The 20,965-nt window shown below is 46.2% G+C and overlaps 1 protein-coding gene across 1 annotated transcript in view; it reads right to left on the minus strand.

Annotated features, from left to right (window-relative positions):
- COL27A1 (collagen type XXVII alpha 1 chain) overlaps positions 1–20,965 on the minus strand; it is a 139,303-nt gene that overhangs the window by 90,163 nt on the left and 28,175 nt on the right. Inside the window, exons 5-10 of the mRNA XM_056505220.1 lie at positions 16,224–16,277; positions 11,287–11,340; positions 9,347–9,400; positions 4,594–4,638; positions 3,751–3,804; positions 1,321–1,365 (exon numbers count right to left, since the gene is read on the minus strand). Coding sequence (XP_056361195.1) covers positions 1,321–1,365; positions 3,751–3,804; positions 4,594–4,638; positions 9,347–9,400; positions 11,287–11,340; positions 16,224–16,277 — 306 coding nt within the window. The remainder of the gene's footprint in view (positions 1–1,320; positions 1,366–3,750; positions 3,805–4,593; positions 4,639–9,346; positions 9,401–11,286; positions 11,341–16,223; positions 16,278–20,965) is intronic.

The raw sequence follows: 20,965 nt of genomic DNA on the forward strand, positions 1-20,965 counted from the left end.
AGGGAGCCCCCTCCGTGGCACCTCACTGTTACAGGAGCCAAGTGCTAACACTGCTTTTCTCTCATCTTTCTTTCTCCATCATTGCTAAATCTCTATCTGCCAGCCCCACCGAGCTTTTTCACCAGTCCATCCTTCCCTGTTGTGTTTCCTTTAGGGACAGCACCTAGCTGGGAAATAATGCTACATCAAAATGATCCTGTCTGCCTTTGCCTCCTGAATCCTAAAAGTAACCACATAACTCCCAAACCTTTCCTGGAGAAGGAAAAAGTAGTGCTGGAGGATGAAGAAGAGTCCAGAGCTGGCTCCCTTAAACCACAAATTTTACATTATCACCCAACTCTGACTGTGGTTGAACTGAGAAAGGGCTTCCTTGGGTATTAATAAATATTTCAGTCCTCACCCCTCAGGAGTACAAAATGAATAACTTCCAAATCTTACATTCTGCACATCTCCCACCCAATAACTACACAAGGTCCTGGTTAGAGCAGGGGAAGAGATGCTCCAGGGAAAGCTCCAGCCCTTGCAGAAGTGGGGTGAGCAAGCTGTGCTCTCAGAGTTTCCTCTTCTCTGCAGGAACTGAACGTGCCCTCTCCTTTCCCACTCAGGAATACTGCTAGCTACAGGGTCAGCATTTATTTATTCCTTGCAGTTTTCCTAGTGATGAGAGCCAGCTGCTAGAATTTACTGCATATAGAGAAAGTATCACGTGTTAGAGAAGTGGGGATTTATTGGCTTAGAATTGCATTGTGAATTTATAATTGCAGGGAAAGAACAAAATGTGATTAACAAGAGCCTTTAGTAGTAATAAAAAAAGAATCCTTTGCAGTGAGAATAAAACCCCAGCAATTATTTTTGGTGAGCAATACCAGACAGGACTGAGATTTTGTTTGTATTTGCACATGGCTTCAAGATGCTGGCTTGCTGCTGTGCATAATGATATAAATCACTCCCAAACCAGGCCTGTACCCAAGTGAGCCCATATTCAGCATGGTCAAAGACCACTGAACCACACTGATTGAAACTAAAGAGGCCTTTGGGACATGGGGCTTGCAGGCTTTGATAGGAATTTGTAAGCCTGCAATGTGAGCTCTGAAGGGGCTGACTTTATCACCAGCACTATTGGGGAACTTTGATCATGGTACATTCCACGTTTAATTTTAAAAACATAACAGTGCTTCAATAAACAAGTGGCGTGCAGTTCATCTCCCAAACCCAACAAATTAAAGCAACTGGCTTCAGAATTGCAAAATCAAGCCTAAAGTTTCTTGAGAAGCCTTTGATAAACACAAGCAGAGGAAAGGCAAATGAAAGGTTGCTTACCCGAGTGCCTTTTGGGCCAGATTCCCCTATGGGGCCAGGTAAACCCTAGAACAGGAGGGAAAAAACAAAGACAAATGTGGGCAAGCTTTAACTTAAAATAACAAGTGGTGCCAACCCCCCAAGCACCATCCCTGCATGAGTCTGCTTTAAGTGTTCTCAAAGCTCTCAAAACTTTAAGTGCTGCATGGTTCTGCTTTAAGGTTTTGCTTTAAACATCTGAGGAGTTTCAACAAAGGAGGAAAAAAAAAATCAAAATGCTACAAATAACAGATCAGCCATTGTTGGGGAGCTGGGATTCAGCAGAACCTGAGACTGCTGCACAGAGTGAGGCTTCCCTGGGGCTGCAGCAGAGATTTTGATGACAGAGACCACAAGGGGTGCCCAGAGGTTGTGTTACACTTGGGATGCAAGGCACAGTGATGCTCTGTGCCCAGCAGCTCTCCATTCATCTTCCTGCCTGAGCAAGCACAGGCACAGCAAATGTATTCCAGTACCTGCTTAGGGAGCACTGATGCAATGAGAAATTTCTACAGCCCAGAAAGTCACTCAGCAGTGCAAGTACTGTGATATCTCTAACCCTTTGCAGCATCAGCTATGGAAATAATTGAAAATTCATTCCCTGTTCTATTTCTATGCCTGATGCTGCTCACTCAAAATACTGCCAAGAAGAAAAGTGTAAAAATGCAAAATAAATTTTTGTGTTTGTTGCCTTCTATCAAGTTTCCAGATCAATTTTTTTTTTTTCTAGTTCTAAATTTTGATGAGATTTTCTATGAGGGAAAAAAAAAGAGCTTAGTCCATATTTTCTTCAGCTGGCAGCACTGCAGGCTCAGCCTGGGATGTGAAAATTGGGTTGTGCTTTTTCCTGGCTCCTGCATCATTGCCAAAGATTTCAGGCATCAGGGTGAAGTTACAATCCTGCTTGTGATGCACAAAGAAAACCCCAGCCAAGCACTCTCTCCCATGGCTGCAGAGCCAGCACAGCTGACAGGAGTAACAAGTAGTAAAATCCCAGCAAAGTAAACAGCTCTGATGCAGGATACACACAACATTCAGATAGGCTGAAAAAAGCTGCCTTAAAAAAATAGAAAAGTCACTTTCCTGACCCAAACCACGTTTTTAAGAAGGCAGATTTGTTCTTTGAATGTCAAGGCACAGATTTCATCCTGCTTATCTGATGGGCTGAATTGCTGAACAGCATTCATTAACCTTGTATGTCCAAAATCTCTTGGACCTCTTCTTATTAGTCATCTAACACACATTCACACCTAGAGACTCTTTGGCATGCTCAGCTCTGAGAGCCTTTCAGAGTATGAATGGAGCATTTAGTCAGGTGCATAAAGCTCCCATCCACTTCTGCCATCTGCACTCTCCAGTGTGCTAAGCAAGGTATCAGTTGAATTTTCAATTTAAAGTGGGCCATGCATTATTGACAGTCTGAGGCACAGAGATGCAGACTTGTTCTGCAGGTCTAGCTCAAATTTAATCCAATAACCTACAGACCTGCATAAAAAATTCACATCCAAGCTCACTGTAAGTCTGAAAGACTCAGGACAGAGCATTTGGGATCTTTGACAACTGCCTGGTCTCTTGGCTTACAGATAAATGTGGCAGAATCCCACATTAAATGTCTCCATTTCAGAAAACCCCAACAAACTCACTTCATCATAAAATGTTATAGGGCTGGGTATTCTTTCCTCCAAGAATCCCATTTTTTAGGGCCTTACAAATTCTCCACTTTCCTTTACACTACTCAGCATCTTACTTCAGTAGGACAACAAAGTGTCCAATTTTCACCCAATGCTCCTCCATTCCTAAAGTTGTCTTTGTGTAATTTTTTAGCATAAGAACAATGACTTGTCTTTCATAACCTTTTTTTTTGCAGCTGCAAGTATGATTTATATATAGATATATAAATAAATGTATATATATTTTATATATATTTTTACAGTTCATGCATAACATTGTGTGTGCATATGTAGGTTTATACCACTGCATTTTACTAGTGAGAATTCATCTGAATCTCCTTCTCCAATAATAAATACTCCTTTTTCCACTCCAGGTTTCTAACTTGTCCAATATTAGATGCAAAATATTCCCAGAAAAGAAGGGTTAGCAGCTTGCACATGTCCTTCTTTGCTCTGATACTCTGTTTTTCCCCTGTTGTTATACTGAAGAAAAATCTGTCATAATTTGCTGTAGAAATTTAGGTTTTATCTATCATGGGTACAAAATACTTTCTAACAAGATTTCAGAGTTGAAAGACTGTGCTATTGGTACAACACCTTGAGGAGGAAAGAAGGAAAATGTTCAGAGATCAAATATACCAACACTTTCTAGAGGACTGCACTGTCCTTAGTGGGGCATGTCTGTAGCTACCTGCACACCCAAATCCCTACTCTGTGCACAGCACGATGAGATTTACTGCACCTGCCTGCCAGGATAACCTTTGGCACCTGGACTTCCAGCTGGTCCTCGTTCACCCTTTGGAGAGAAAAAAAAGAAAAGGCACAAAAAGTCAGGAGAATGTCCCACTTGGGAAGTTTTTAGCCGAATCCTTGTGGAATGGATTAACATTCCACGATAATGGATTAACTGATGCACTTTTATAGAGAGGAAAACAATATTAAGGGTGGATAATGAAGTTAATTAATGGGGGGGGAAACACAGGGAAGCCAAGTCAACAGGATGCATGCACTGAGCAAGAGCTGCTGTTCCTCCTCCCCCCCTTTTGGGGAAAGCAGCAGAGAATCTGGAACAAGGACACTAAGAGAAGGTGTAAGGCTGCATCTATATCTGGCATATGGAAGCGTTTTGCTGGTGGGAAAGCACTGCCAAAATTCTTCAGAACTAAATGGATTCATGTATAATATCCTTTAACATCATTGCTAACAGAGCCTGCTATTCATGCATTGCAAACATCAAACTTAACCAAATAGAGAGGGGGGAGAAAAGGGGAGGGGGGGAATGGGCTTTGGGAAGGGAATCACAAATACTCAACACAGTGTGGTTAGAAAAGTCCAGGTGAAATTAATGAAAAAAGACAAATTAAGGGGGAGGATGGTGAGCTGGTTTTTCTTCCCCCAAGTAAACTTAGTGTGGCTGAGCAGCAAAAATTAGAAATTAAATTTAGAGACTCCAAGGCAGTCTCCTCCCACCAGGCCATGGAGGCTGGGTCCCTGTGTGTGCTCCTGCACCAGAGCCAAACCAGCATCACAGCCAGCTAACCCATCCCTGCTCAGAGCTCCCCTGCTGGGAAGAGGGAAAACTCACCTGCTCTCCAGGGTGACCTAGTGGTCCAGGGTAGCCTTTATATCCCTGTCAAAATAGGATGGGAGAGGTGAATATTAGGAAACAAAAATATAGTGAAATAATCTGGGTTTGGTTTCTACTTCTCTTTGCAGGTGGGACTAAAGCTCTGAGCAGAAGCAGGAGTTTAGGCAGCACTACACAATCATGAAGACTTTTATCAAGCTGCTTTGTGCTTGTATTCCCCAAACCTGCAGATGTGCCCTGCTGTACTCCAGAAGGAATTGCTCCATGAACACATTTGCTCAGATCTATGTGTAATCTACACCTTGAGCATGGCTGTCCTTAATCCTCAGGAAACTACAGGCCCACAGAGTGAAATGTTGGCTTTGGGCACACTGGGGACTACAGCAACATGAGCCACTTGTGTTTCACAGCTCTTTTGCTTTAGAGTTTGAAATGTCACTGGAAACACCAAAACAACCATTTACTGCCACAGAAACTTCAATTTTTCTACTTTGAACTTGTCCAGCTTCCAGCTTTTCTAATCTAATTATTACAAGATGCAGAGTCCTTCATTATGAAGCTACTAAAAACGGTGAGCAATGCCTCACAACCTGCTCTTTCTGCTGAATTAATTAGAATGAGTTTCTTAATCCACCTTGCTTACTGGCAAGTGTTTCAGGCTTCAAATCATTCTCCCACATCTTTCATAATCCTGCTTCAGTTTGTCAGTATTTGATTTTTGGGGGATGCAGACACTAGAGCAGGACAAGGGCAGCCTGTCTGACTGCAGACTGAGCACTGTGTGTCTTTTAAGGGAGTTTGCTTTCTCCTGGATTTACCTAGAGCTCCCTTCAAACAGAGTCAATTTTGTATGTGATGGACCCTTCAGATTTCCCCCTCTTCTTTATTATCTTGCTTCAGCTGTTTAAAACAAACTTCCATCAAGAGAAGCAGAAAAAAAGATTAAATCCAGTTACAGAGATCACTCTTTTGCTGGGCAAGCAGCAAGAGGAAAAAAAAAAAAAAGGAGAAAAAGAGCAGAAAATTTAAATTGAAACAAATGGGAGAGAAAAAAAAAACACCCCATGGAACAATCTATGCACAAATACTAGAGAAATAACAAATTACTTTCAAGGATGGCTTACAACTACTTGTACCTCAAGTACAGGGGTGACTGAGCCCTTGGCCTTTGGCTCCACTCAGCACTCCAGCCCGGGGCTGTTTCTGCTCCCAGGTCCACACCTCTGCTCAGCAGCTCTTTTATTCTTCCCAGGGGCAATTCCAGAGCTGCAGCCCGAGCTTTGCTGGCAGGCAGGGTGTGCAATGCTCCCAGCCATCCTGGCCACCCCTGCTCTCCTCTGCACTCCTCCTGCCTTGTTGTTTCAGACAGTCTGGCCTGGAATGATGTTGATTCCCCTCTCAGCAATTCTCTCCTGCTTGGCTTTGCTGATATTCCATGGCTCTGGACAGAGCTGCACCTCCTGACAGGGCTGACCTGAAAGATTCTTGTTAGAACCACCTCGAGGGTCCTTTGTCCAAATGCTGAGAGAGCATTTCAGTCACAGACTCCTCACTGGAGGTGCCTCAGCAGCTCCTGGGGTAGCACCAGCACCACACAGGATTATCTGCCCCGTGAAATCCTCTCCTGCTCATCCTCTCCTTGGCAGAAGCTCAGCAGAAAGGAGGGAGGATGCTCCACCCTGCCTGGGTGTCTGGCCTGAAGGTGAGAGCTGCCAACAGAAACACCCCTGGGTTCAGCATCCCCAGTCACTCCCTGGAATTTGGATTTCCATGGGCTTTTCTCCTGGGACCTCTGCCCAGTTCTTCCAGTCTGGAGCAGGAGCTACCTTGTCTCTAGATAACTGGAGCACCAAGCTTAGAAATATCTTATTTTTCCACTGATAAGAAATACGTGGCTGGCTTGGCTGCTCTGAACCATTCTGCTCCAGCTGGGTTTCTGCAGGATGGGTGTTTTGAGCCTGCAATGTCCACCCAAAATAGGTGTTTGCATGATGGTCCCTTGAGATGCTCAAAGCACGTCCTGAAACTAAATTCTGAACCAATTCTGTAGTGAATGGCACTTGGATTAAATATGTAGACATTCTGCTACTGTTATGTTCTATTAAATATCCTCCTCACTACATCTTCTGGGCTCTGGAGAGTTTCAAACACCTATTTCTTCACAATATACTCCAGTTATTTCTGCCTCAGGTGAATTACAGTGAGGGAAAACCAGAAAAGCTTGTGTATGTTAAAGCTGGCTGCAATGTGAAAATATTTACCTGCTAAAATCCTCTTCAAATAGCACTAAAATGACAGGGCAGAGGGTATGAAAACAACTGCATTTGCTCTTTTATCTGAACACTTCCTGGTGATTACAGGGCACTCCACACGAAGGGCTGTGATTTAGAAAGGAAATTGCACTCCAGTGAAGGATTTACTCATCTGTGATATTTATAATCCACTCTCTCCTAGCTAAAGGGATCATCCTGCACTTTGGTAGGAAATGTGAAGAATAAAGGGGCCAGGGAATGAGAGCTGCACACAGGATGTTCTGAAGCACTGATCCCTCCCCAGCTCTGTCTTTGCTCTGACTCCATTCAAGCTCTGCCTCTCTTTGCTGTTTTCTCCTCTGGAGCAATGATGCTGCTCTGCTGAGATCTATCTGCAAGCTCTGCAGCCCCAAACAGAAAAAAAAGCCAGAGCCCACAGAGAGCCCAAAGGCACCAGAGGGAAGGCAGAGGGAGCATCCAGTCCTGCCACCCTTCCTTGTCTGCAAAAGCACCATTTGCTTGGTGTGGGGAGGATGAGAAATACACCTGCTGCTTCAGGGCTCAAGTTTCATGTGCTCACAGATGTGTGGAGCTAAAACAGCTTTGGGGGTGCCCTGAGACCAGCCTGTCCAACCCTACAGATCCAACCCAGGTCTGTCAGCATCCCCAAGGCAGCCACACTATCCAAAACCACATGCTGCTGGTTGTGGCTCACAGTGGTTTCATTTAGTGGGAAAAGCATTTTGTTTCTCCTGGTGAAATGGTTTGCCCATTTGAAGGTTTCTACGTGGTGTTCTCTGATCAAAGCCCTGAGAGCACTTTTTACAGAGCCTCCATGGAGTGAGACATGTCCATTTCCAAGGCATTGCTGTTTTCCAGTAGCCAAGATGTGTTGCCCACCTTCAGCCAAGCACCAGTGTATTTTCACTGGGAGAATGCCAGCAGGGAATCCAGATTAAAAAAAAAGAAAAAAGATTTTTTTTCCAAACATTTCTCCAACAGCTTTAAATTTTTTCTTAATGCAAGATGCTAATAAAAGCCAGGTTGCACCAAACCCACTGCCAGACTAGTGCTACTGGGAGGTGTTTTCAAACTGCACCAAAGGAAAAATTTCAACATCCAACTTGCTCATTACTTGAAGAAACAGAAGCATACCCCTGCATTTACCCTGTCCTGTGGGAGTTCAGATCAGATGTGAAGGCCATGTGCTGGACTTGGGATTGTTTGTTCAATCTCCTGTTCCTTCTCTGCTTTTTCCACTATGAGTGCTTGCACTCCTGACATTGCATTTTGCTGATCGTAACCACAAGGTTTTGTTTTATGAGCTGTTATACCAGAAAATGGTACTTTTTGCACCCTATTAGTTAGAACTTGTTTGTGACAGCAAAAGATCCATAATTAATCACTCAATTGCTCCTACTCCACACAGCACCCCAAGCATGACCAGCCTTGGAGCAGAAAAATAAACTCAGCCCCTCCTCTTGGCAGTTTGGGTCCAGTATAAAGCATACAACAAATAATCAGGGAGAGGGAGGGCTCCTTTCAGCCTCCCCCACACCTTCCTTCTCTCCTTGGAGTCTTAAAACATACCAGAGGAGGTGTTTGTGTGCAGCTAATTGACCTGAGGAGCAGAGTATGGTCAATGGCCCATTGACTGATGAAGTGATTGAAACAAAATGCTAATTTTAACTGCTCAGTTTAGCTGTGGCAATATTGGCTTGCAGGGAGGGGGAGTCATGGCCACTGAGCCCCACTCAAACAGCTCCCTGAAACAGGTCCAGCTTCCAGAAAAATAAACCAACCTACCAACACAGCCTGGAACTGGAAACTCAGCTGAAATGTCCTTGATTCATGGAAGATCTGAGCTCCAGGTAGGGATGGCTGAGGTGTGGCTGTGCAGGTTTGAGACACACACCCTGCTGCCTCAGGGATGGATCTTGTGCTCCATCCTTACAAACCCCTGTCTGGGCATAAATGTGCTGTTTGTGATGTTGATGGTGTTGAAGCATCAATATGGAAGGAAATAAAGTAAAACCTGACCAGTGCTGACAGTCTCCAAGCAAAACAAAGAGGGAAGGCACACAGATACAATTGTGAAATGTGCTTTACCAGGATAGAAGTTGTGGTTTCCTTGGAATGCTGGTACTGTTCTGAACCCATCCTTTGGCTGCTGCTGTTGGTTGGAGATCCCTTTAGATAGTGCACTGGCTGCACCAGGCCTAAACTGAGCTAGCTGAGGAACACCCAGTGTCAGGGTGCAGAGGGATGCAGAACACAAAGAAGGAACAGAATTCTGCATTCAGAATTTAATTTCATACTCTTTCATAGTCTTTAGGCAGTTGCTTCAGCCAATCTCCCTCGGTCATACACCTGCTAAACAGGCACAAGGCTCTTTGGGAGGATATTGGGACTTTTGATTAAATTTTTCAGGAAGACTTAAAGAAGAAAATTTTAAAATAAAATTACTGATCTAATTCACTGGAAAAGAACACTCTTACCTTTCTACCAGGTGGTCCAGGGAACCCAGTTAAACCAGGTAAGCCCACATCTCCCTGTAGGAAGCAAGCAAGCTCAATTAGTTTTCAGCAACATTTTCCCTATGCCTACTGCAGTTACCACAGTTATTTTGCTGAGACCAGCCCCCAGCTATTGATATTTCTGGTTCCAATCACAACTCTTCAAAACCTGACTGGATAAGAAGAGTAGATTTAAACAACATCTCTATTAACTGGCTCATATAAATAATAACCCCAGTTAATTAATGGCAGCTGCTGCTGGAGCCCAGCTTTTAGCAAGCAGAATGAATGTGCTTTTTTTCCCCTCAATGATCTCATTCAGTCACATGCTCCATTCGCCTTTCAATAGGCATTGAAATCGCCAAGGCAAGGAAATTTTAGATTTTAAATGCAATAAGAACAACAGGTACCTCCTGCCAAATCCTGTGGTTTGCTCTTGCACTCTGCTACTGCACTGGCTCAGCCCATGGCTCCTGTTCGGGTGGTGCTGGTGGTGTAATTACTTAACCTGCCCCTCTGACATGGAGGAACCTTTGCAGGCTGCTGCTGGGAGGGTTTGTTCAGTGGCCTGTGCTTCTGAGAAGGGATTGCTTCACACCCCAGCTGGCAAAGCCAAACCAGCCCAGAACGGATGAGTGCACTGCCCTGAGACCTCTCCAACACCCAGCCCGGCTGGCTGAGCCCCATTGGCCTCCTCTGATCAGGATCACAAAACCCTGGAGTGCCTCCTTACTGAAATTCAACACATTTCCAGTATCTAGCTTGAAAATTAGGCATCACTCCAAACTCCTGATGGAAACTCCTTATTCTGCTATCAGGAATAAAGCCTTGTTAACACAAGCTAAAGCTGATCTGGGTCTCTCTCTTTTTTACACCAGCACTGTCTTCAAAAAAACAGTTCCAGACCCTGCAAGTGGATGATTTCCATGTGATGCCACTCCAATATAGTGTACCAGAAATTACAAAAGACATCTCATGGTGTTGAGTTAAAAGCATAATTTCAGACTTAACCTTCGGAATGGTTTCTAGCATCACCTTCCATCCTGCAGTTGTGTGGCCTCACTGTGCTGTATGGAGTCATCTGGTGTCAAATGAAGGGCCCAGCTCCTTAAGGCTGGTGCTTTCTGAGCTGTGCATTGATAGCAAGGTTTAGGTGAGAGGAGGAGAGCCAGGCTTCTCCCCTGGACATGAGTTACCAAGGATTGTGCAGGCATCACTGAAAGAGCTAACTGAGGTAGGTGATGGGAGCCCTACTGTTCATTTCCAGAATTCTGTGAGGGCTTGCTGCCTCAGTAAAAATAACTCGGCTGTGGAACTGCAAAAATGGGAGTTGTAACTTATTGAGAAGAATTAGCAGAACTCTGATCCTCAAGAACTGCTAAACCCAGAAAGCAGCTTTCCTTCCCAGCTGGGTGCTTTGTGCTGGTTTGAGCAGCCCTTGGTGGAAACCCCTCAGCAAGGTCCATGCCTTAGACACCTCCACCAAGAATCCTTGCCCCTGATGGGGCTCCAGCACGGGGCCCACCCCTGTTCCTCAGCTCCTCAGCAAAAACATCCTCTCCTTGGCCTCCAAGGTTTTATTCCTTGCACTGGGATTGCCTCTTGCTGCACTGCCTGCCCAGAGTGTGGCTGTACCTCAGATGTGCTGCTTCAAACCCTTGGCTGAAGCAGGGGCAGCAGGGACCTCAGCTGGGCTGCAGGTTGTGGATAAATTGGACAAACTGACAACAGCAGTGTGGCAGGTGTCACCTCAGTGCATGATGATCTCTCAGGGCTCCCTCTCTTCAGTCCTGAATCCAGGGTCTGAGCCTTATTTCCCAGTCTAAGCCTGCCTGAGCAACTGGGTGCTGGTGGCTGCAGTGCAGCCTCCCTGTGTGTGTGCACAGCTCAGAACCCCACCCTGGCCTCGGGGGACATCTCACCTTCTGCCCATTGCGAGCCTTCCCAGGTGACAGCCCAGGATCACCTTTCTGACCCTGAAAGGAAAAACTCACATTAGTGACATAATCCAAGGGTCCAGCCCACAGATGTGGTTCTGCTTCCACCACGCCTCCAAATCAGAAAAACACTTTGTTTTATCCCAGTCTTCCCTGACATTCCAAATGTATTAAAGTGGCCTGGAATAGCTGTTTTCCTGGGGGTGGATTTGGTGAGTGATTGCTGCTGCTAAAGAGTTGAGTTTTAAATAGTAGTTGACAGTATTCAATTGGCTAAAGAAAGGATAACTGGAAGAAAGCAATGTCAGGGCTTTTGATACTTATTAGACCAGACAGCTGCAATTCCTTCCTTGTCTACAGCTACCATCACAAAAATAATTACCAAGCCTATTACTGGGGCTGAACCATCCTTCTCAACAACTCACTAGATGCTGTTGCTTTTTTAACTGTGAGGAACAGATGAGGCTGCAGAGAAAGTTGTACTAATTAGACATCCCCAACAGGCAGAGCTGTGTGAGGCTCCCAGGCTGGCAGAAAGTGACACTTGACCTTAAGTGGCAGTATTCCTTATTTTCCTCCTTAACAACCGTGATGAGGGAAATTACAGTTGGAGGCTGTGATCTTCTGACAAACACAGGCTGCAATCTCAGCAGCATTTGATCATCTAATTTCCTTTGGAAATCCCACTTCAGATTCTCAAGAGGTGGAAAGGCAATGTGAGCACCTAACAGGGGGAGAGATGCAAGTAGGAACATCTAGAAGGGATTGAAGCATGCCAGGTTCTTTGGGGAGAGGTAAAGCTTAGCACACATCTCTTCTGGCACAGCCCAGATGGGTATCCCAGGATCAGACACGATTTAACACCCCATGAATCACGAACAAGCCACAGCCTCTGTGTGCCACATCAGCACAGGACAGCTGGAGGGTTAACTAATGGCTGTCAAGGGCAGTGCCTGGAGGGAAGGGAGAGCCAGAAAGGAGCAGTACTGGTTGTGAACTGGCACTTCTCAGCCAGCTGAGCTGCATTTCCACACAGCCTCACTTGAGTTCATTCCACGTGTAGTCCCCACCTTGCACAGAGTGTAACTCCCCTTTCTCCTCCTCCTGCAGCATCCAGCACAAGCTGTGAGACTCAGGAGTGAGACTGCTTGGCTCTGGACTGTAGGGAGCACTGCTGATTCAAGGCAGATGTATCTGCACAAATTCTGAATGAAGGCTGCCGGCTTTCCAAACAGCAAATGAAGTCATGCAGATAATCTTGCTTTGCATGCAGCTGTTATCAGGGCAATTCTCCCACTCCCTGAGCTTCAGAGCAGTCAGTGGGTGCTGCCACTGCTGGGAACAGATTACAGCAGCCCTTGAGATTGCTGGGTGTTCATTTCTACTCTGCAAAATTAATTTACTGCAGCAGGTAGACACTCCCACCACTTTCCCTAAATCTTCCCATGTGCTCCATGCAATGACTTTGAGACATGAAAAAGAACTTGTGCTTTCCCCTGGGAAGCTCCAGGTCACTCCAGCCAGGTCTCTGCTTTGCACTGGTTCTGTGTGCAGCCCTGCTGAGACCATCACACAGGTGTAGAGCGCAGCCACAGGCAGGATCAGGATCACATCCCCAGGATCCATCAGCAAGGGGACCAGTTGGATGTGAGGGCTGGAACTGTGGATTAATTGCTTGAGTTTCTTACACAGCAATGACAACAGGGGAATTAACCTAAATCTTTTCCATCACCAAGCCACAGCACCTTTCCCACAAGTTTCTCTCTTTCCCATCCTAACTTACTGAGAACCCTTCTCCCTCTTGTAAAGGAAGAAATTGTTTTCTTCTGTTTTTTCTTTGTTTTGTTTCGTTTTTTCCTACCTGGGAGAAGTCTAAAGCCATGCAATTTAAACATCTCAACTTTTTCAATCCCACTAATACTATTTTAAAGTAAGCCAAACTGATGAGCTACCTTGGAGAGAAAAAGCATTCACTAAACTGAAAACTCAATATTTTTCAAGCGCTTTAAGAAGAGATTTTTCCAGAGCAGCAAATCCTCCTAATACCTGATGCCAAAAACCTCCAGGTGAGAGATGCAAACCCAACTCTTGCAGTGGCTTTTGAAAACACACCTTGTCTGACCATCTTCCCAACCCCAAACTCTATTAGGGCATCCTGAGAATTACACCCAGTCATTAGAAAAACACCCCTCCTATCCCCCAGCAGCTTCCAGGTGACAGACCCAGCCTGTGGCTACAGCTATTGCAGAGGTTATCTGCAATAATCCCTCTCTGCCAACCAGATGCAGCAGCAATTCTACAGCTGCCAAGGACAACGAGCAGAAGGCAGAAAGTGGCAAGGATCCCCTTTAAGCAGTTTCACCATGAATTGCTGAGCTAAATTCCCAGGTGGCACAAGCAGGTGTAATGCCACTGGAGTCAGTGGAACCATGCCCAAGCAGATCAGCAGGATTTTGGCTCAACAGCTACAAACAGCTCTGTGCAAAAGATCAGCTTGCTAAATCCAAGGAATTACAAGTGCTCAGCTCCAGTGGTGAGAATAAAATGGGCTCTGCACAGGGTTGACTGTGAAATGCAGAAACCCAGCTAAAGCACTACAGCCAGGCAGGAGACACATAAACCCTCAGAGCCTGCAGTGCCACACCACAGCCCTTGCACAGAGCTGCCTGGCCTTACAAGGGCTCTGGTCAATCAGCTGATAAATACTGTGCTCCCTTAAGTGACAATGACTTGGTGTTAGTCATGCTTTCCAAGCTGTATCTATCTGGCAAACTTCAATTTCCTTTCTCAGATTGCTTGTGTTTTCTGTGGGATTAACTGCTGTCTAAGCCAGACCACTTGAAGGCTTTCAGCAAGAGAAGTTCCACTTGAAGCTGCTGTGCCCTGTTGCCCAGGCTGAGCTTTCACAAGTCCATAATTTCTGCCATGTGCTGGGTCTGTTAAGAATATTCCCATCCCTGAAAGTGCCCAAGGTTGGATGGAGCTCTGATTGATCTGGTCTGGTGGAGGATGCCCCTGCCCAAGGCAGGGGGTTGGAATGAGATGATAATTCAGGTTCCAACCCAAACCGTTCTTTGATGACCTCATGATGAAGAAATCAGGTCCCAGGTGCAGGTGGTTAAAACATAAGGGGGTGAAAACCCCTTTTTGGGGCAAAGTTTTCTGGGACTGCTGTAACATCAGAGAATTGAAGGGAAGGAGGGGAGTCTAAACTCTGGCATCTGATCCACACCTTTCAAAGAGCATTTCTGGGGCAGAGGTGATGGAACCACAGCTCACCAGGCTGTCCCTGCTAGAGGTGAACCTTGGCTGTGGCCTGGGCTGAGCTCCAGCCCTCACATCCCATTGCAAACCCAACACTTCTTTTGACAAAGCACCATGAACAGACCAATCCTGCAAATGGTGGCTGGACAAGAATAAAATACATCACAGAGCCTGATGACACCAGGTCTCTGCTGCAGACTTACAGCTCTCCATCCACTGAGACTTCCTGCCAGACTGTGCATTGAGATGGAGGAAAAATGCTTACAGCAAGACTTAATTTCTATTAGGTGAGCACTGAATATCCCCTTACAGCCAAACGATGATTTCTGTCAAGTCATTAGGCTAAAAGTGTATTTTCAAAAATCCTGTAGCATAGAAATATAGTTTGACTCTACAGCTTGGATGACGCTGGATTTGCAGGGCTGGAAGTTAGATAAAAGAAGTTTGATTTGACTTATAAAACTCAACAAGTGTGATCTGGAAGTCATTGATGGAGAATAAATGCAGAGCACTGAGATGCAGAACTTTTACAGGCTCACTTTTCAGGCTGGACGTGGAATTTAAACCAGCTGCTGTTCACCAGCATGTCTCCAGTGCCTAATTTTTAATCACATAGAGGCAGCATGCCAAGTTTCCAGAATCTTTTTCCCAGAGCATCAATAGTGCTCATAACATTTCTGCCTACTGATGAGATCATGAAAAGACAGAACTATTGCTCACACCTTTCTCTGTTTGGCTGAGACGTCCTACAGCGTCCCTGGTACTGAACATCTAAGTATTGCCTCTCCAAACTCCATTGTTCTTTAGTCCAACACAGATGTTATAAAATATAAACCTATTCCTTTGTAAACAGTCATACCACAGCAATCCAAACAAGTTTTCCAGGAACTTTAGGTAACACAAAGCTTATACGTGGAAGGAGCAGGGAATTCAAGCACCTTTTGGAAGGGTTTTGCTGCACACTGGGTTAGGACCCCTCCAGAGCCACATCTGTGCTCAATCCCAGGCCAGGGGAGAGGGTCCAGCCTCGGGGGGTGCCTCCCACCTCGCTGTGCTCCAGCTGCCACCCTGGGGAACGTGTGTGTGCAGAACAGGGCAGGACACAGAGCCCCTGGCACTGCAGGAGGGGTGAGCCCTGCTGGAGACTGAGGGCAGCTAGAAGGGAGCCAGGAGATCAGCTTGGGAGGACTGGTGGAGCTCAGAGCTCCCAGAAACTCTGCAGAGGGAAGGAGAGAAGGAGTTTCAGGAGGAGGAAAGCAGAGGAAGAAGCTGAGTGTTGCCACTGTCCAGACTCAAAGGGAGAGGAACAGGATGCAAAGTCCAGAGGAGAGGAATGAGAAAGCAAAGAAATTCAGAGCTGGTGGAGCTCTGGAATGGGAGGATTCCACTGTCCTTGTCTGCCATAGCAGTTTGTGCCCTGGCACAGGCATAGCTCCAGCAGGATCCGAATTTGGCAGTGTGAAATTCAGGAGAAGCAAGGATGGAGGCTCAGAGCAGGGTCTCTGTGGCACAGGAAAAGTGCTGCTGGAGAGCCCTGTGAGAGCAGGAGGGAGGCAGAAATGGCTTCAGCCACTTGTTTTTGTGCAGAGCAGGAGGAAAGGCAGCTGTCCTTCCCCCAGGATGTCCTGTGGGATGGGGAGGTGGGAGCTCATACTTACTTTCAGTCCTGGGGGACCAGGTGAGCCAGGGTTTCCATGGGGGCCTGGGGGACCCTAAAACACACAACAAACACAAAACAGAGTCAGAAGGAGCTGGGGGGGACCTGCATGAATCCTGGAGCAGCCAGAAGCCCCTGGTTGTGCTGTGCCAGGCTTGGGGCACAGCCCCAGAGCCCTGGGTGCCCTGGCAGGGGATGGTGGCACTGGGACCCAGGCAGGGAAACAGCTGTGGGTTCCCACTGCCCTCTGGGGAAGGGGATGTGTGTCTGTCACCACAGGACATGTCATGGCACTGAGATAACTCAGTAAACCAAACATTCCACAGGTCAGGGGAGTCCAGGCCTGGGAGGAGCCCAGCAGAAGGGGATGGAAGCAGGCAGAGGGGAGTGGAAGCGTGCAGGGGTGTTAACAACTTCTTTTTTATTTTTCTTTTTTTTTTTTTTGTAGAATTGAAGAGAACAGAAGTAATTACTAAAGGAAAACTGTTCACCTCTTTGGGGTGAACTCATTTCTCATTTTCCCTACAAGCCAACCAGATTTTTGCCTTTAGAGGCTGGAAAGAAAATGGATAATCAGCAAAACAGTGGGAATAGCAGTAAGTCCAGGTAAAGCCTTTAAATCCACATTTCACAAGTTAAATCTGTATTTTTCCTTAGTTCTCACAAGCCAGTGACACTGTCAGAGTATCTACCTCAAATCACATACACCGGTATCTCCTTTTACATCACATTTTCAAAGCACCCTGCATATTTTCCAAAGACTATTTAAGGAGTTATCTGGAATCAGCAGCTAAGAATAGTTTATGCCTGGATTATACACAGCCCAGAAGATCTGCTAACCTTTCAGGCAGAAGTAATAACAATTCTAAGTCCTCTTGAACACGTTCCTGGGAGATGAAACAACCTGAAAATTCAACTCCAAACATTCTGCCAAGAACGTGTGAGAGCTCTGCACTGCCATGAGGAGGTCTCTGTACCCTCAAGTCAGGGGAGAACAGGCAAGGGGATAAAAAACCACTCAGGCACTTTCTCAGCAAGCTGCAGGATTTCCAATGAGCATTTCAGGGCCAAAACCTTCAGGGTCTGATTTCCAAGGAAAATCAGTTAAACATGTCACTGGCAGCCAAGTTCAGTGCCCTTGCTGTCTTCTGAGAGAACATCAGTGCACTAATCTCTATTCAGTTTTATTTTTACTGCATTTTAATAGAAAATAATGCCTTTTCTAATTGGATCTTGTGGTACAGACAGTTGCTGAATGCTCAGTGCTATTTCACAACATGCTGCTCTGCTGCAAGAGGCTGTTTAATTAAAAGATTGAGACTGAACTTTTCAAATGGCAGTTTATACCCAAATTAACGTCCCATTCTTAAATTCCCTTCAAATTTTCAGCCTGAACCAAAATGCTTTTATTGCCCCATTCTCTATTTCCTTCCAAATTTTCACCTGTAATTTTCCTGTTTAGCCCATCTGTGAATTTCCAGTGAAACTGAAAGAGCTTTAATTAAAATTAAGGTGCTTGGGTATCAACTTCTCACTTGAAAACCCATACAGCTGCTGTAGCCAGAGTACCTGGACACTGAGGAGTCTTAAATAAATTCATCTTCCCAGCAAACTGTGGAATCACCTGCCCACCGTATTGGGTGGAACACTGAGACAGAGGCTGAATGTGCTGCTCAAGGTAATTCAAAACTGTGGTGGCAAAAACACTTCAGCTCGAGTCTTTCAAGTCTCAAATATGTAGGGAAATGAATAATAAGTGACAGAAATCATGCCAGCAAAATCTCTATAAAAGATGAGTTCCTAAAAAGCTTTTACACATAAGCAATAATCGAGGTAGCTCTGAGCAGGGTTCATAAATCCAGCCTGCTGCTGGATTTGGGGAGGGAATTCAGCTGTAATTCAGGTTTGGAGCGAGGCTCTTGGCCCAGAGCCCACAGAGTGCAGCATTTGCAGTCTGAGCTCCAGCAGAGCCCAAGCAGGCTGTCAGTGCCAGCCTGGAGGAGCAGCCCAGATATGGTTTCCAGGAGGAAACCTGCAACCAGGGAAGCTCAGCTGCCAACCCAGAGCTCCTGGGGAAGAGATAATCACACCCCCAGCAAAATCTGGTGCAGGTTCTTCCAGAGCAAACCAAGGCACAGCAACAAAATCCTAAAAAGCCCTAACCAGAAGGAGAGGAGAATCCAGTCACAGTTTCTCGTGATTAAAAGAGTGATTATGAAAACAGACTCTTGAGATAAAACAGAGCCTTCACCACCGAGTTCAATGAGTCTGACAGAGTGTGTCCAGTGTAATCCAGGCAAAGGAAGGTCAGGGACTCATCCTGTCCCTAAAGACTGATGTGATCTTATCCTGGTGCAAGTGGCCACATCCTGGTGATGCAATGATTGTGGCAAGTCCAGCCTGGCATGGAGGAAACTGCTGTGACCAGTTCTGGGGCTTGTGTCAAACATCTGAAACTGCTCTGGCAGCTGTGGGGAGAAAAGGGTGTAGTCTGCCAGCAGTCCTAAAAATTGTAAAAAAATAATTGATCTTGATGTGTTCCAACATGGTGAGTCCTGAATCTGGGATTCCACCCACATTCTTGGCAGAGGAGGAAGATGCTGTGTGGTACAGTTAGATGGGCTGAGTAACAAGAGGTGCAGGAGAGCAGCTGCCTCAGGAGCTGTCAGCAACACTTAATTGCTGTATTGGATTAATTCAGTTTACCACTCCCACCTGGAAATTTAGATTCTCCTAAATATATTTATCATGAATGCATTGGTTTTGCTCCTCTTATCTACACACAGGGTAGGACAATGCTGAGACCACCACAAGAAAAAAATCCCACTGCATGTGTCACTACTTGTTTAGGTGCTCATTTCCCCACCCACTCTGGCTTCCCATATGTGCTGTAACAACCCAATCTAGCAGCAGGCAGACTTGAATCTGAAACCTTCCAAGCCTTGTACCAGAAACTCCGTGGAAAATTTTAGCATGGGACAGCAGCAGCCCAAGGCTACTCTGTGGCACGGAGGCCAGAACAATCCCTGAGTGTGTTCTCCAAGCAAGGAGGGGTTTCCACCTCCCTGGAATGTCTCCTGTGTGAATGGTGCTGCTTGAGAAGGACACAGCCACCAGTTCAGCTCGGGGTGCCTGGAGATGGGACCCTGCTCACAGAAGTGCTTTTATGCCTGTGGTTCACAGCCCACAAAAATTAACAAAAGTGTAACTGTGCATGGCTCCCCCCAGCCCCCCAGCATTCACAAGGAAGGGGAAAAAAATCCTCCCAACCCCTGCTAAATGCTAGAGAGACCCAGTCAGAGGAGTGACTGCTCATTTGAAACTCATCATGTCTTGGGGTTTCACTGTGTAAAGCAACTTTTTCTGCCTCTGACCTACACATCCCACTGTGACCTCTGGCTTGCTGAAAAAGAGCTAAATATTTGAAGTGAAGCCAAGCAAACTGTTTCTTCAAACACTTTTCAGAAATTGGAAAATCTTCCTAATGGAATGAGGATGCTGGGGAATCTCCACAGCTGACTGAGCTGCTTGTTTCAGGAGGGAAGCCCTGCATTTCGAAGGAAAGGGAGATTTTTTCCAACCACAGACCAAATGTAACAGGGACATGTTACACTGGGACCTCCCAGTCTTTCAAGCTGCTGTGGTTCACAGGAGGATGGCAAGTGCATCCTGAGGCATCAGGGATATGTATTCCCTTCACCCACCCATGTGGGTGTCTCAGAGTTTAAATAAACCAGGAGCAAATACAGCACATCAGGGGTTTTACTGCTGATTCTGCCTCTGAATAGGGATGAAACCCTTCTTGTACCTGTGTTTGCTCACCTGTTGGAGAAGGAGTGACCTCCAGTGGGACCTGGCTTCCTGAATTATTGAAGTGTTTTGGAAAGTTTGACTGCTGATCTTTTCTTGCTGTCCTGGGGGCTGAGCAAACAACCAAGGCCAGGCTGGACAGAGCTTGGAGCAGCCAGTGGAAAGTGTCCCTGCCTGTGGTGTCAGGCTGGAACAAGAGACCTTTAAGGTCCCCTTTGACCCAAACCATGCCATGAACTGGCTCCTGTCTGGCACGTAGCTGAGACTTGCTGCTTCCTTCATGTGGAGGCAAAACAGGTAACTGGGATTTCCACAGCCTGGAGGCAGAGTTTCACAGCAAGTGTCACTGCTCTGCAGACCTGCTCACACTGTGGGTGCTTTGCTGGTCAGACTGCACCACTGGAACAAGTCACAGATGTGCTGCCCAAAGCCCCTCGTGCAGACAGCTCTGGGTGAAGCTCCCAGAGCCTGTGCTGAGGCAGGAACAAGCTACAGTGGTGAAGGAATTATTGCTCCAGTGGGAGCCCTTTGCTGACAGCTCCTTGTAGAGCTTGTTGGCACATCCCTGAGAGCAAATCCCAGCCCCAGCCTCCTCCTCTCTGGGAGAAGGAATGCAAAGGTCAGACATAAAAGCTCAGCACTCATGGGGGTGTCAGCACAGAACTGGGGGTGTCACCCAGGGCACCCCCAGTGGCACCAGCCACCCTCACCACCATGGAAAAGCCTCCTGGGACCTGCCTGGCATTTCACATCATATAAATCTGGGGAATTCCTTCATTGCTAACACTGCCATTGCCACAGACACGTGGTCAGTCATACAGAACATTTATGCAAGGACAAACAGTGTGGACAGACCTCTTCCTATGCCTCAAATTCTTTACTGCAGACATGAAAGCTGAAAACCATCCTAGCTGGATGTAGGCAGAGAAACCC

The sequence above is a fragment of the Oenanthe melanoleuca genome, chromosome 17 (genome assembly GCF_029582105.1).
Source record: "Oenanthe melanoleuca isolate GR-GAL-2019-014 chromosome 17, OMel1.0, whole genome shotgun sequence".
Taxonomy (NCBI): Eukaryota; Metazoa; Chordata; class Aves; order Passeriformes; family Muscicapidae; genus Oenanthe; species Oenanthe melanoleuca.